Below are 17616 nucleotides of genomic sequence, written 5' to 3'. Positions count from 1 at the left end.
TTGCAACAACTCCCCGTCAAGAGCATTATTTTTCAAATTTTGAGTCGTAAACTTTAAAATGACTTTAGCACATTTGCAGAAATGTAACCTGAGAAGATTCAGACAAAGACAGTGACTCCTCATTTATAAGTATTTTGAAAATTTTTCAAAAAACAAAGAAAAAAAATTAATATATGCTCTCCCACTGTTCTAGAAAAGCAAACAAATATTTCCAAAAAAATGGAAGTAACGGATTTTAGTTCAATTTAAGTTTAACTAAGGCCAATATTTCTGACCAATTCGGTTAATCATTATTATCAAAGCTAGTTTCTTCAAAGAGAAGGTAGTTTGATAGACAATGAGAAATTCTTAAACCATACTCGAATAACTTTTATTTAAAACTGATTTAATTTTTTCTGATAAAATGCTGAATAATCTAAGAAGAGCTTCTGCGGCAAACTTTGAAATACGGCAGCTATTTAATCACGAACTAATCACATGGTAGGAGAAAATTATATGTCTTCGTAAGTTCTGAAAGATTATTGAAAGAATACAAAAAAATCAAGGATTTCTAGCTTTCTGTTCATCGAAAACACTATCATAATTGGGTTTTGTAACAAAGCGGCACAAAAATATTTTTCTATAAAAAGGATTAACACAACTAATAACAGACAGAAATTAAAAAAAAATTTAAAATACTTTGAGAAAAGAACAAAATGACGAAACACTGAAGGAATACCAGAAATATTGCTTCAATATCTGAAAACAATTTTCGGCAAAAAGGGAAGTTTTTCAGTTATGGATAAAAGGTTCCTACTGAAAAAAAGATAGTCTGGAGAAATTTTTCTACCAATGTCAGTGTGGTTCTCCCATTTATTCAAATGTAGAATTAATGTTGCAATTTTTTTTGTTCGAATTATCACGTCTATTTGCATTTATTGAGCAAAACATTTAATATTAGCCTTAATGCAAATTACAAAAAATGTCAACTTTTTAAACACAGAAAACGCATTCATGTAAAAAGAGATTGTTTACAAAGTGTTTAATTATGCATGAATACTATCATATTCAAAATAACCAGTGTATCGAATCCCATTTTAAATATTACCCGGAAAAAAATTGGAATTTTGAGAGTCATGGATGCGGTATGGGGTGTTATTAGGAACCTTGGGAAAACTGATACACTTTCAAGACAATTACCGAGAAACTTGGGAACTCATTTGTTTTGGAGGGGGTGGGTAGGGACCTGCCGGGTATCTCAGCAAACGTAATGGCTTTCCTTGGAAACTTTGAAAAGTCTTTACATTTTTGAATTAAGCATTCTGACTTCGCGGATGACATGTGTTAATCTACTTTTTTTGAGTAACAAAATGTTTGATCTCACAGCAACATTGTGTTAAAAATGTAATCCATGTAGGGTTTCGCCAAAAACTGTTTGTTTTGTACCCTCAAACTTATATTTTGTGATGTAAGCTGATTTCTCACAACATACTCCGATTGCCATACAAATTGTGTGGATGCAAAAAAAATGCGCTGAATAACTATCAGGTGGAAAATTATAAAACGTTTACGAAGAACAACAACAAAATATTAGTACGTTAATCAGGAGTAGAAACCTGCACGTTTTTTATCATCACATTTTATAGTGAAATTAACAACCACAATTTTGCAAAATTATAGAGCTACCAAGTTTATTGTTGTTTTGATTTGGTTTAGTTTTTATAGACAAAAGTATTATTCCAAAACATATGCCCCTGTGTTTTTGGAAGATTGCAACATTTGGGGATTGTAATTGACGATAGTTTTGAATCAGAAACACTCAACAAAGACAACGTATACGAATAAAGAATTAAATTTTAAGAAATTCGGAGTACACTTGCATGATCGCATGGTTTTTGTTAATTCACTCTCTAACTTCACACCGCAGAGACTTGGAACTTGCAGTTTTAACGCAGATACACACTACCTAGTAAGAACTGCAAGTGTACATAGTTATTGGACAAGTCTTATTCAAACTTGCACGTCGTTACTAGGAGTTTCAAATAGACTGCTAAATGTAACAAGGGCATGAGCAGCTCTGAATCAGTTCCAATATGGGACTTGAAAGAAGAGGTTCCCAAGCTGAGGTCCCAGACCAAAAATCGATATGTTCAGACCGAAAATAAAGCACAAAGGGGTGTTGTGCGTTCAATTACACGGTCTGGATCCATGAACAAACACACGATAGTCTGGACATGGTAACGTTGAACGCACGATAGTCTGGACGTAAGTAACTTCGAACGCCCGAAAGTCTTGACGTAGGCAACTTTGAACGAACGAAAGATCTGAACATATTGACCCTGGAGCACACAAAAATTTTTTTGAATTGGAACAATAATGCTAAAAACTGATGAGCTAATGTTTGACTAAACACTCTTACTAGAGTGCTCACTCAAGTGAAAGCTTTCTTGCAAGAAAACCTCAAAACTACCAAACGTCAAACGCAGAAAAAGTTGCATCTATTTTTTAAATTTGTTTGGGACGATTTCACTTCTAGAGTTATAAACCGTTGCTAAAGTTGCAAAACAAAATCAAGCTTTAAATATTGGGTGGCTGGCACCCCTTCAAAAAATATATTCTTCGAGCACCTTTTATTTAAAAAAAACTGGAAGTCTGGACATAGGGAAATTTGAACGCACGAAGAACGCAAAAATATTTTTGAACGCACGAAAATCTGGACATAGGTACGTTCCGTCTGAAGCGGTCTGGACATAGACATGTTTTGTCTGGGACGGTCTGGACATATGGAATTTCGGTCTGGGATCTCAACCTGGGTTCCCATTTCTAATGTTGACTTGGTGATCTATGCGAGCAGGAATGAACTTAAATTCTTCTGAAGTACTGTTTATAAAGCAGGATCAATCAACAACAAATCGAAAATCAGTCAACAATCAATCAATAAACTTCCAAAGCCTTTGGAAGAAACGGTCAAGTCGAGGCATCAACACAGAGACATCTTTACTCTAATACCATTAATTTTTTTAATGTGGAGTTTCGCAATCCTCGTTTTAGCATTTCCTATTGTTGTTGATGGCAACAGTTTACAATCCGACGTAAGCTTTTTCATATTATTGCGCAATTCAAATTTTACCAAAAAAGGTATATTATCAGATTCATGTTAATTGGTCTCAATATTTAACCCATGTTATATTAAATTGACTTTGACTTATCACTTTTAAAATTTGGAGTTGAAATGTGAATATAAGATGCAGCTTTTGTTTTTGCTTACCTCAAGACGATTGAGCACCCGCCCATCATTTGCAACATTGATTATTTTTTCAAGATATTCAGCAGAAGTGTATCGGAATGATAGACCATGCTGGTAATATGTCCTCAGTTGACTTTGGCAACACCTCACTCTTTCGGAACCTTAAGCGAAAGCAAAAGATTCAATGAATTAAATCCAAAATGTCGGCAGCAGAGTTCATCATGGCTAAGTTCATCGGAGGCAGTCAAATATAACAATCAATATTGACAGTTCAGTTTATTAACTGGACAATCATTCTGTACCTCCCTCTGCTTGGGCGAGTAAAATCACACTGAAAAGCGATTTGTTATTATTTGCTCTCAAACGATGTTTGCAGCAATTATATTAGTCCGGTCAGTATTTTTTAATGCGATTTTTCGCTTGACCGATTTTTCGTCTGGATGTTTTGACTTTTCGTCCTCAAAAACGGGATAAACAGGTAGCGCCCAGCGAGCATTAAGTGCTCTTAGAGCCTTTCAGCTCTGTTTCAGCTCAAACTGTTTTGGAGACTTATACTTATGGTGTGAACGGCGGTTCTGCGAGGTTGAAGACCCCTCCACTGTTGACCCCCCCAACCATTGCGCCAACCCCACGCGCGCTGTTAACCCCACCCCACTTTCCCCCCATCAGCCCTCGGTGCACCCCCCCCCCCCCGTTTCTAGCTACTGACGAACAACCGCTCGCTAAAAACACGCAAATTTATAATATTTTGCAATTTTTTCAAGCTTTTTTAAAATTTTTAACATTTTTTAAAAATTTTTATCGGTTCTAGGTGTCAAGGAACCTCCTCTAGGTTTTAATAATAGGTTACTGCATAGTTTCTAGTGGTAATAGAGTGGTTTCAACATTTTAACATCACAAATTTTAGCATTTATTTTTGATAAAACGTTTAATTTTCAAATTTTTTGAAATTTATATTTCTTTATCCAGGTTTTTCCAGACCCAGCGGCCAGAAAACAGGGTTTGATAACAAGTTATTGACAAGTTTTTATTGGCCATGGAATAGTTTTTCAACTTTTAATGTCACCAACTTTAGCAATTTTTTTTTACAAAACTTGCTATTTTCAGTTTTTTTTTGAAAATTGTCGGTTTTCAGGTTTGTTCAGCCTCAAGAGCCACGGAACCTCCTCTGGGATTTGACAATAGGTTACTGTATATTTTCTGGATGTAGTGGAATATCTTGCAAGATTTTAACATCACGAATTCTAGCATTTTTTGACACTTTTTGCTTTTTTTCATTTTTTGATGACCTCCATTAGTATTTGATAAAAATTACTGAAAAATTTTTATTGGTCATGGATTAATTTTCAACGTTTAAATATCACAAAATTTAGAATTTTTTGTAAAACTTCCAAGTTTTTTAAGTTTTTTGAAATTTTATGTCATTTTTTTGGTTTTTCTAGCCTGAAGAGCCACGCAGCTTCCTCTAGGGTTTGATAATATGTTACTGCATTGTTCATAGATGTAAAGGAATGTTCTTTCAAGATTTAAATATCACGAGTTTAAGCAATTTTTTATAATTGTTGCAATTTCTTCATATTTTGAATTTTTTCGGGCATCAGGGGCCCTGGGACCTCCTCCAAGGTTTGATAATGTGCTGCCGCGTTGTTTTTTGAGTTAATGGGATGGTGATCAATAATTTTATGATTCTAGTTATAATAGTTTTTGAATAAAATTTAAAATTTTTTCAAATTTTTGGGAAATTTTCATCATGTTCTAAACGTATGGATCTTTATGAGCCAGTCAAACTATTTCAGGCTTGAAACAGGGATACTGGATAGACTCTTGAGACATTGAAATAGTTCTTAAGATATTAATATTTTGCTTTTTAGCTACATTTTGTACATTTTGCTAAAATTTGCAATTGTTTCCAAAATGTTTTAATATTTTTTCCTTTTCTGAGTTTAACGACCATTACTGGCCAACGAAACTTTTTAAGTATCGGAGACGGGTTACATGACAGAAGTTTCGACACAAACAAACAGTTTTGAATTTTTTTTACTGTGAAGTTGAAACCGTTTTTTTATTTTGCTTTTTACAGTTTTTACTATTTGATTTATTTACTAACAAGGCTAGAAACCTAGAGGTTGCAGAATCGAATCCCATCATGGAAAATATTTCTATCTCTCTCTCTCCCTGTCGGTTAGGGTTTCTTTCCTTCTCTTTCTCGCTCACGTTGTATCTCTCTCTCTCTCTCTCTCTCTCTCTCTCTTTAACTCTCTCTCTCTTTCTCTCTATCTGTCTGTTTGCGTGTTTGTTGATGCCGCACCTCAGCTGCTGTTATGTGGCGTAATGTCATCATCTCTGATCCTCATTAGCAATGAGTTATAGTAGAAATGTTTTTTATCTTGCATGACGTATCAGGCGATATTAAAATCATTGTTAATTGCTCTCAAAAGCAATTTGCAGGATATGAATCCTGTTTGTCTCCTTTATGCAAATTAGTCTTGGCCAATTTTTTGTCTGACCCATTTGACTTCCGTCTTCAGAAACGGGAAAAAGACGTAGCGCCCAGTTTACATTAAGTTCTCTTAGGTTCGTTCAGCCCGCTAGTCTTCCAAACCGCGTATGCGATTATTAGAAACTGTTTTGGAGACTTATACTTATGGTGTGAAGAGCGGTTCTTAGAAATTGATCCCACACCCCATCCACCGTCCCAACATCACTCCCGCAATCCAATTCTGCACCACCGCTGCGGTGCACCACCACTGCGCTTAACTTGCTACTGACGAAGCCAACTGCTCGCGTGTCGTTCGAGAGCATTTCGCCCGTCCTTAGTCGGTTATGTTTGCTTTTTTAACTCCTATTGGCCGAGTCTAATTTAAAGACAAAGTACACAACTCCCATCTCATTGAGTGAGGTGAAAATACATACAAATCTCCCTCTAATTGGGTCGAACTCCATTAATTTACAGTTAATTACCATGTTTTTACCATTCAGTTCTGTTCAGAGAGTTTTGTTGTTTCAATTGGTCAAAATCACCAAAAATCTCAGCAGTATAATAACTGGGTAAGGAAAGTCTGCGAGTAGAACACATGGGTAAGAGAATTCCTTTTCAGACCATATTTCGATATACCATAAGCGAAAAAAGTTTGACAATGTCTTAGCTTTTGACTTGAATTAGGAAAGCTGACCACCAGCCTAAAATGTTGAAAGAACTGGTTCTTCGTTTTGATAAGTCACGTGACTGACTGTATCGCTGATTTTCAAAAAAAATTTTTTCGTTTAAATCTAAGAATTCGTAGCTGAATAATTTTTATCTGAAAATATCTGCCCATAGAAAATGTCTTTGTAGGGGAAAACCGAAATTTGACCAGCCCCCCCAAAAGAAAACAATTGAAAGAACCTATCTCTTTCGTTCTTAGTTTTGATAAATCACGTGACTGTTTGGATCATTGAGTTTCGAATAGGCGTTACTTTTGAATTATATAGTAATTTTCAGCTGAATAGTTTTTATCAGTAAAAAGTGTTTGAATTCAAAAGAACTTTTCACCGGAGCGTTCTTCTTTTTGTGAGAAAGAGTTTGACTGGCAAAGCGGTCAACTAGAAAATTTCAAATGCTTTTGGAAAAAACTGTTTTAGGCTGTGGTGATTTGATTCGAATACATAAAATTTATACAGAAACTTAAGTTAAATTTTCAAGAAAAGACTGTGATTAATCTGTTTTGTTGCAGCCTGTGACTACACACGTGGTTTAGATAACTTTGATTACGAAACTGAGTTAAAATTGAGGCCATATATGGACTCATAGAAATTGATAAATTGATAACTCGTCATGGAACAAGTACCTGAAGCGTTTCAAAGTGCACCGTTTGCACGCTATTCTGCATGATGCTGGAGGTTTCATATACGAATTTTACGAATTGGGTCCAGGTTATTCTCATATAACTCTTTGCAAGATAAACAGTTGTTTCAGCGGACAATTGACTGGAATTTTGTTCAAATGGAATGTATTTGAGTCGATACAATGCTAACGGAAAACTCATTTATGGTCGATCTAGAGGTATTTCATTATAGAATGAGTCCATTTTTTATCAAAGAACTTGGCGTGTGTTCAGAAAAATATAACGACTGTGTTTTGTATAAACCACCAAGAACTTTTAAATATTAGACGTTTTAAGAAAAACGAGCTTTTATATGATTGACTAGGAATATTCACGGTACGGTTATGATTGGAACGCAGGAACGCACCCATATAATTATATTACAAAATTTTGTCGGTGCATCTGTTTGAAAAATTCTGAAGCAAGATTATATTCTAAAGAATCAAAGATCAGCAAGTTTTTAACTGAACTCCTCGATAAATCAGTTACAGACCTGAACGATCCAAAAATTGCAAATTTAAAGAACAAAACAAATTGTTTGAATCCCTTTGTCCGGCAGGAAGGAGAGCGTTTGGGAAATCACTGTGCTCGAGAGAAATCAGTTTTTTAATTCAATTGAGTAATAAATGAAAGAGGTTTTGACCAAGCTGCAGGCACTGTTGTCTCGGAACTCTGTGCTTGGGTAACGACAACGGGATCACTCACACTGTCTATAAAGAAAAATTAAACGATCACATCAGGCAGCCATTGCTTGCTCAGAAAAATTGACATAAGCTTGACTCAGGACGGAACTCGTTCCTTCGCTCACCCCATATTTTACCTAAAGACACACAAATTAGGTGAAAGAGACAACAAGTTAATCTGGAAAACTTGCATCAGAAGGGAAGCTCTAAGGATCTTCAACAGATGAAATCAATAGATGCTGGAAAAGTTTCCCAACAAAGAAGGTTTCATCAAAGTTTGTTTTGTGTGTAATAAAAGACTAATTTTTGTTTCATTCTCCTTTACAATGGAGAATTTTAAGGTTGATCAGATTGACAATTTCCAATTTGTAACAAGAAAGCAGCAACAAATCATCATGGAAATTTTGCAACAACGTTACCCTACCAAGATCAGAGGTTGTGTTCTTGTTCAATTGTTTTGTATTTTTTTTGATAACGCTCCGCATAATAAAATTTACAGTCCTTGATTCCATTTGTGAGGTAATTTTATTTTGGATTTCAATTTTATCAAGTTTAATCGGCTGTACCCGACCTAACTCAAGAATATGAATAAAATGATTCCAACTGAGGATAGAAATTTTTTGGTAGTGGTTGGACCCTTAGGCTGTGGTAAAACAGAATTGATATTCAATACGCTTCAAGGGGAGAATTTTCCCCAAATTTGACAGTGTTGTAATCTTGTATAGATAAAAAAAAAATCAATTTACGTGTTGTTTGACTGAAATTACATAACTTTGGGGGATTGCAATTCACACAAAATTTTTTTGACGATTCATTTGCAGACATTTTTAATGACAAAGAATTGACATTGCCACTACAGGACGCCACAGAAACAGACATGTTATATACATTAAACATAATGTTTTCCAACAAAGTAGTTGGTCCAGAACTATTGATTTGAATACAACTCAGGTCATTTTAATTAAATCGCCTAGCGATGTCCATCAAGTTGATTATTTAGCACCCTGTTCATTCTTTTGGTCACCGTTATGATTTAGCCGTAAAAGAAATTTACGGCCATTTGCTTAGTGATCTCAACTCAAAAACATCTGTCTGCTTGAGATATTGTTCAATTATCAATGAGCCAGAGGTTTTACATTCTGACAGACAAAGCAAAAACTGCAGAAATAGTAAATTTAAGGGAAAAAATCTCTACGCTGAAGGAAGAGGTATCACTGACGGAATCGGAGCTACTTAAGTATATTCGGGCTGCCAGAGATGATGTTTTTTTTGGTTTTGCGCGAATCGCTGTAATTTGGTGAAACGGAATGTAGATGTAAAGATTAAAAACATCGAGAAATTTGACAACGTATGCAATTTTATTCCTAAAACAAACAATTCAGTTGAAAAAGAGGATAATCTTTTTGGAAAAAAAACTGGCTTTGAGTTATTACAGTTCATTCTAAACTTTTGTTATAAGCATTTGACATAGCAAAAAAATGACCGGTACCCCAGAAGTCTTATCCTCCAGCAATTTTGAACAATCCAAACAAAGAACAATAGTGCTCAGCTGTCAATTCTTACCACATTTTGATCATTACAACCAAAAAAGAAGTTTTAAAATGAGGTTCATGAAAAAACAGAGTGTAAAACATAAAAATTTTTCTTGAGAGAAGAAAATCTGAAAAACTACAACGTATGCAATTTTATTCCTAAAACAAACAATTCAGTTGAAAAAGAGGATAATCTTTTTGGAAAAAAACTGGCTTTGAGTTATTACAGTTCATTCTAAACTTTTGTTATAAGCATTTGACATAGCAAAAAAATGACCGGTACCCCAGAAGTCTTATCCTCCAGCAATTTTGAACAATCCAAACAAAGGACAATAGTGCTCAGCTGTCAATTCTTACCAAATTTCGATCATTACAACCAAAAAAGAAGTTTTAAAATGAGGTTCATGAAAAAACAGAGTGTAAAACATAAAAATTTTTCTTGAGAGAAGAAAATCTGAAAAACTTCATTTATTACCGTCAACAAAGAGTGCACGTGCTGAAAAAATTACTGATTTGATTGAAAAGTCGACAAGGATTGTAATTGATGATGACAAAAATGTACGCGTAGATAACAAACCAACAAAGTTACCGGCTTCATTTTTAAATTACAATTTACAGCAATCAAACAAAAAACTTGAGAATGACAATTACTTTAAATTTCTCGTTATCCTCAGAGTGAATGGAAGTCTACTGATGAAAGGTAACGCCAAAGTTGCGTTCAGGAAAAACAATGGAAAACACTCCAAAAAAAATCACTGCTCAAAAGCCATCAAAAGCCACAAAAACAATGAAGAAAACGCTCCAAATAAAGACTTTGAACAAAATATTAACATTTTTACGACGGTAAAGAAAGATATGGAACCACAAAACAAGATAACGAACCCGAGTAAGAAAACAGTTGGGACTCCATCTCAGAGTGAGCCCAAGCTTCTCGAGTCAAAGTTCACCAGTGGTTCTGCGGCATATGGCAGCGTAAAAATTTGCAAAACTCGACTAATCTTAAACCAAGAAAAGTGCTTATACTTTTGGTAGAGTAAAAATGCCCATACGAAACACAAAAAAATCATAAAAAACATTTTCCTCACTTAAAGACATTGCATACAAAATCAATGAGATTTAGTCGCTCATCTTATCCTTCAGCTATTTTGAACAAATCCAATAAAGGACAAAAGAGCTCAGCTCTGTCAATTGTTAACAGAATTCGATATTTACATCCAGAAAAAGCGTTTTTAGAAAATGAGGATCCTGAAAAAACAGAGTGTACAAAAATCAAAAAGAAATCTTGAGAGAAGAAACTCTGAAAAAACTTCATTTATTACCATCAACAAAGTATGCACGTGCTGAAAAAATTCTTAATTTTATTGAAAAGTCGACAAGGATTGTAATTGATGATGAAAAAAGGTGTGCAATGATAAAAAACCAAAGGATTACTGTGCTTCAGTTTTACTTTACAGTTTACAGCAACCAAATAAAAGAACTTGAAGATGACAATTACATTAAGCTTCTCGATATCCTCAGTGTGAATGAAGGTCTAGTGATAAATAGTAATGCCGAAGCTGCGATCAGAAAAAGTAATCAAAAACCCTCCCCAAAAGAATCACTCCTCAAAAACAATCAGATGCCCAGACAAATAAAAACACTCCAAATAAATCTTTGAACAATATAGCGATATTTTTACCGACAGAAAAGAAGGATTTGAAACATCAAAAGAAGATAGCGATTCCGAGAAACAGAAGTGTTGGTACTCTTTCTCAGAGTGAGCACACGCTTCTCGAATCAACTACACCAGTGGTTCTGCGTCATATGGCAGCGTGAAAAATTGCACAAATGAAATAATCTTAAACCATGAAAAAGGCTTAAATTTTTGGAGAGTAAAAATGCACAAACGAAACACAAATCATTGCCTTGACTTTAAATCATTGCAAACAAATAAATGAGAGTTAGTCGCTTGACGTAGATCATGTTGATAAATTGGGCCAGTACACTTGGGATGTTAAATAGGTTTTAGTTACTGTAGATTGTCTCTCTCGATATCTTCGAATTGAACCCCTCAAATCAAAATATGCGACAACAACTACAAAAGCCTTCAAGCGAATGATTAAAACTAAACAGCCGCAAAAAGTTCGAGTTGATGCTGGAACAGAGTTCAAGGGTTCCTTCAAAAACTCTTTGTGAAAATATGCATCAGAAAAACTATTTCGGTGGCCAACGTTTCACATCGGTGACTTTGCAGGGCTATCGAGGGCTGATGATCCGTTCAGAAAAGGTTATAAGCAAACATTCACCAACAAAGTTTTTGAATTTTATGATATTAGAACTGTTAATCCCCCAACATACAACATAATTGATGCCAATCAAGAGCCTGTAGCAGGTTAATTTTATGAGTTGGAGCGAGTAAGTGTGTTAGAAAACAGTCCCAAATTTACTCAAGAAGCCTGCAGTTTACAGGTGCAACGAGGTTATAACTCGAACTTTTCTTGCTAACAGAGGTGTTCATAGCTGGAGACAAGAAGATGCTTTTTTCGAGTGAACCCGTAAGAGAAACGGCTATTGCAAAGTCATCGAATCACGGCGTACTTGGATCGGTCAGAACTACCCCTCTCCGCTATTAGAAGTTCGGGCTATCCCAAATTGTTATTTATCGTAATGGGCTACCTATTGTTGGAAAAACAATAAACACAATTTTCAAAGAGGCTCTAGTTTAGTACACTTGAAACATTCGACTTTTTAGATAGAGGGGGACTCGGAATAACTTTGTCCGATTATCAAAATGATTTGGTCATGGTGTTTGAACTGACGTATACGCAAGTAGCATCTCATAACTTTATCTATCCTGAGCTGACAAATGGTTCAATTTCTGTTGAATTAACTTTTGCGAGAGCTCTGGCATTCAACATTGAAATCTTGTTTTTGGGAGAGAGATCTTCAACTTTTTATGTCACATCAAGGAGTAAAGTACCACAAAATTTATCTGAATGGAAGCATAATATCAGCGAAATCCAATTTTCCCTTAATTTTCTGGTCACTACTGTCAGCGGGGAAGCGGTTTTGGTGCATTAGCTGCTCGCATTGGACGTGCAGCTCGAACAATAGCTCGAAAAATTTTGTTACCAGATGCGAAAAAAACGGTCGAGAACTTATTGCTCAAGCGCACCTAAATTATTGAAACAGTTTTTAAAAAAAAAGCAACCAAAGAAGCAAAAAAAGGTCACTCTGAAAAAACATTAAAAAAGCAAATTGTTGGATCAAAGAAAAGACTGAAACTTCCACAAAAATGCCAACAACCGACCAAACGTATTATTCGAAAAAACAGTCTTTGAAGGAGAGTACATCGTTTATTTTCAAATGTTTTCAATGGTCCCTAATCTGCTTCCTGCGGAAGAAATTTAGACATCATTAGACTTATTTGAGAAACAAGCACCGCTGATAACACTTGACAATGCTTTCACGCAGAAAATTGGACCATCATACTCTCACGATGGACCAATTCTAGAGTCGGAAGGTTTAAGAAATAGAAACAACTTATTAACTTGCATAAACCTTTGCTTGAATTGAAATGTAAAACAACTCAGACTAATGAACTTGCTTTACGCACAAAAGATGATGGCGCCGCGACAGATGTGCCCTATTTTATTAACAATGCATTACCTTCTTTGTTCTCAGAGTGTACTGTTTCAGCAGACGGTGTGAAAATCGGCAGTATTGGCGGAAACTATGCTCATAAGACTTTCATTGAAACAGAACTCTCATCAAGCAGAACGGCTGAAAATACTTGGCTGGTGTGTCAGGGTTATTAGTTTGGAAACGAACCGCCAAATATAGACGGTCATGATGACCGCGCAGATGCCGTTACCGCGAGTAAAGCAATGGTTGCCGACTTGTTGGAAAATTATTTCATAGGAAAAACTAGCTAGTGATATTTTTCCTTGTGATAAACAACTTCGTTGTGGAGTCACACTTCGAATATCTTTCCGGAGTTCCTCAAACAATTTTGCAGCTACCTCTGAAGCTAAAAAATATTACAAAGTCAAAATTATCGAAGCTAACCTATATTTCAGAAAAATGACTATTGAAGATCATGTTCTGTCTGCCATTGAGAAAATATTGCTCAAGAAGCTTGCAATAATGATTAAAGAAAAACTCCTTTTCGGGCAATTTCGAGACCTTCTAAACCTTTCGAAAGGTTTCAGAGAATCGACAGAACATGGATCTGACTCTCACTTTGGCTACAAAAATTTGGACTCATATCAAATGCTTTCAATATCTGAAGAAGATTTAGAACCATACTGGTGTGACCATCCGTTTGATCTTTTCGCCGAAAAAAATTAATGTATGTAATGCTTTTCTAGAATATCAATAAGTTGGTGACACAAAAGCACCTTTGATTCGTGTAATTGATTCAAACAACGCTTAAGAAACGGCAGCCCTTTTGAAATTGAACCAACACAAAGAAACTTTTTCATTAAATTGGAATACAAAAAATTTTTTTCGAAAAATTTTCAATCCATTGGAGTTGATTTGAGTACAGAGACAGGAAGACCTGTTCCTTTTACTGTCACAGAAAAAGTTATTTTAACCTTGAGTTTCAAAAATTATTTTTTGGGACACTAGTGTCAGCGGAGAAGTGATTTTGGTGCAATAGCTGCTGGCATTGGACGTTCAGCTCTACCAGTAGCTCGCAAAATTTTATCCTGGCTTCAAAAATAATGGGACGAGAAATGACTATTGAAGCGGCACCTAAATTATTGAAATGCTTTTAAAAAAAAAGATCCAAAGAGGCAAAACACGTAAGTTCAAACAACATGACAAAATGATTTTGATAACCGGACAAAGATATGCCGTGTCCACCTCTATCTAAAAAGTCAAATACTTCAAGTGTGCTAAACTGGAGCCTCTTTTTGAAATTTGTGTTTTTTCCGACAATAGGTAGCCACCCTTCAAATAACATTCCGGAGGTCCTCAAACTATTTTGCAGCCAGCTCTGAAGCTGATAACTAGTACAAAGTCAGAATCATCGAAGCTGACCTATATTTTAGAGTAATGAGTATTGAATATCCTTTTCTGTCTACCATTGAGAAAAAATTGCTTAAGACGCCTGCAGATTACAGGAGCAACGAGGTTCTACCACGAACTTTTCGTGCTAACAGAGGTGTTCATAGCTGGATACGAGAAGATGTTTTTTCAAAGGAACCCGTAAGAAGAATGGTTATTGCAATGTCATCGAATCTGACGTACTTGGATCGAACAAAACTACCCTTTGCTGCTATTAAATTTTCGGGCTATCTCAAATTGTTATTTATTGTAAATTGTTATTTAAATTGTTATCGTAAATTGTTATCATAAATTATTGTTAAATTGTTATTTATCGTAGTTCTGTTCGATCCAAGTAAGCCAGATTCGATGACATTGCAATAACCATTCTTCTTACGGGTTCCTTTGAAAAAACATCTTCTCGTATCCAGCTATGAACACCTCTGTTAGCACGAAAAGTTCGTGGTAGAACCTCGTTGCTCCTGTAATTTGCAGGCGTCTTGAGCAATTTTTTCTCAATGGGAGACAAAAAAGGATATTCAAAACTCATTATTCTAAAATATAGGTCAGCTTCGATGATTCTGACTTTGTACTAGTTATCAGCTTCAGAGGTGGCTGCAAAATAGTTTGAGGACCTCCGGAATGTTATTTGAAGGGTGGCTACCTACTGTCGGAAAAAACACAAATTTCAAAAAGAAGCTCTAGTCTAGTACACTTGAAGTATTTGACTTTTTAGATAGAGGTGGACACGGCATATCTTTGTCCGGTTATCAAAATCATTTTGTCATGGTGTTTGAACTTACGTATACACAAGAAGTGTCTCACGACTTTATTCATCCTGAGCTTACAAATGGTTCAATTTCTGCTGAATTAACTTTTGCAAGAGCTCTGGCAGACAAAATTTGAATCCTGTTTTTGGGAGAGAGAAGCTCAACCTTTTATGTCACATCACAAAGAAAAGTAACAAAAAATTCTTCTAAATGGAAGCATACTATCAGCAAAAGCCAATTTCTCCTTAATTTTCGGGACACTATTGTCAGCCGGGAAGTGGTTTTGGTGCATTAGCTGCTGGGGAATTGGACGTGGAGCTCTACCAATAGCTCGAGTTTTTTCAGCTGCGTTTTTTCAGCTACCTCTGAAAATAACAATTATCATCAAGTCAAAATCATCGAAGCTAACCTATATTTCAGATAGTTGACTATTGAAGATCATGTTCTATCTGGCATTGGGAACCTATTGCTCAAGACGCTTGCAGTTTACAGGTGAAACGAGGATCGGCCACGAACTTTTCTTGCTAACAGAGTTGTTCATAGATGGAGACAAGAAGATGTTTCTTCAATTGAACCCGTAAGAAGAAAGCTTATTGCAATGTCCTCAAATCAGGCGAAATTGGATCAAACAGAACTACCCGTTTCAGCTCTTAAAAGTTAGGGCTATCCCGAATTGTCATCTATCGTAATCGGCTACATATCGTTGGAACCACAATAAACACAAATTTCGAAAAGCGGCTCTAGTTTAGTGCACTTGAAGTATTTGACTTTTTAGATAGAGGTCGGCCCGGAATATCTTTGTCCGGTTAAAAAAATCTTTCTGTCATGGTGTTTGAACTTACGTCTACGCAAGAAGAATCTCTTAATTTTATCCATCCTGAGCTGACAAATTGTTCAATTTCTGTTGAATTAACTTTTGCGAGAGCTCTGGCATTCAACATTGAAATCTAGTGTCATCGGGGAAATGGTTTTGGTGCATTAGTTGCTGGCATTGGACGTGCAGCTCTACCAATAGCTCGAAACTTTTCGTGCTAACAGAAGTGTTTTTAGCTGGATACGAGAAGATGTTTTTTCAAAGGAACCCGTAAGAAGAATGGTTATTGCAATGTCATCGAATCTGACGTACTTGGATCGAACAGAACTACCCTTTGCTGCTATTAAATTTTCGGGCTATCTCAAATTGTTATTTATTGTAAATTGTTATTTAAATTGTTATCGTAAATTGTTATCATAAATTATTGTTAAATTGTTATTTATCGTAGTTCTGTTCGATCCAAGTAAGCCAGATTCGATGACATTGCAATAACCATTCTTCTTACGGGTTCCTTTGAAAAAACATCTTCTCGTATCCAGCTATGAACACCTCTGTTAGCACGAAAAGTTCGTGGTAGAACCTCGTTGCTCCTGTAATTTGCAGGCGTCTTGAGCAATTTTTTCTCAATGGGAGACAAAAAAGGATATTCAAAACTCATTATTCTAAAATATAGGTCAGCTTCGATGATTCTGACTTTGTACTAGTTATCAGCTTCAGAGGTGGCTGCAAAATAGTTTGAGGACCTCCGGAATGTTATTTGAAGGGTGGCTACCTACTGTCGGAAAAAAACACAAATTTCAAAAAGAAGCACTAGTTTAGTACACTTGAAGTATTTGACTTTTTAGATAGAGGTGGACACTGCATATCTTTGTCCGGTTATCAAAATCATTTTGTCATGGTGTTTGAACTTACGTATACACAAGAAGTGTCTCACGACTTTATTCATCCTGAGCTTACAAATGGTTCAATTTCTGCTGAATTAACTTTTGCAAGAGCTCTGGCAGACAAAATTTGAATCCTGTTTTTGGGAGAGAGAAGCTCAACCTTTTATGTCACATCACAAAGAAAAGTAACAAAAAATTCTTCTAAATGGAAGCATACTATCAGCAAAAGCCAATTTCTCCTTAATTTTCGGGACACTATTGTCAGCCGGGAAGTGGTTTTGGTGCATTAGCTGCTGGGGAATTGGACGTGGAGCTCTACCAATAGCTCGAGTTTTTTCAGCTACGTTTTTTCAGCTACCTCTGAAAATAACAATTATCATCAAGTCAAAATCATCGAAGCTAACCTATATTTCAGATAGTTGACTATTGAAGATCATGTTCTATCTGGCATTGGGAACCTATTGCTCAAGACGCTTGCAGTTTACAGGTGAAACGAGGATCTGCCACGAACTTTTCTTGCTAACAGAGTTGTTCATAGATGGAGACAAGAAGATGTTTCTTCAATTGAACCCGTAAGAAGAAAGCTTATTGCAATGTCCTCAAATCAGGCGGAATTGGATCAAACAGAACTACCCGTTTCAGCTCTTAAAAGTTAGGGCTATCCCGAATTGTCATCTATCGTAATCGGCTACATATCGTTGGAACCACAATAAACACAAATTTCGAAAAGCGGCTCTAGTTTAGTGCACTTGAAGTATTTGACTTTTTAGATAGAGGTCGGCCCGGAATATCTTTGTCCGGTTAAAAAAATCT

General features: G+C 35.8%; 1 protein-coding gene across 1 annotated transcript in view; it reads right to left on the bottom strand.

The window, feature by feature from the left end:
• Positions 1-2909: 2909 nt before the first annotated feature.
• The window catches only part of LOC142335924 (uncharacterized), an 82265-nt gene continuing 67558 nt past the window's right edge, over positions 2910-17616 (bottom strand). Inside the window, exons 5-6 of the mRNA XM_075384313.1 lie at positions 3248-3387; positions 2910-2981 (exon numbers count right to left, since the gene is read on the bottom strand). Coding sequence (XP_075240428.1) covers positions 2910-2981; positions 3248-3387 — 212 coding nt within the window. The remainder of the gene's footprint in view (positions 2982-3247; positions 3388-17616) is intronic.

Source organism: Convolutriloba macropyga, chromosome 3 (genome assembly GCF_964194025.1).
Source record: "Convolutriloba macropyga chromosome 3, txConMacr16.3, whole genome shotgun sequence".
Lineage (NCBI taxonomy): Eukaryota > Metazoa > Xenacoelomorpha > Acoela > Convolutidae > Convolutriloba > Convolutriloba macropyga.
The sequence above is the reverse complement of the archived record's forward strand: the minus strand, read 5'-3'. Positions and strand labels throughout refer to the sequence as shown.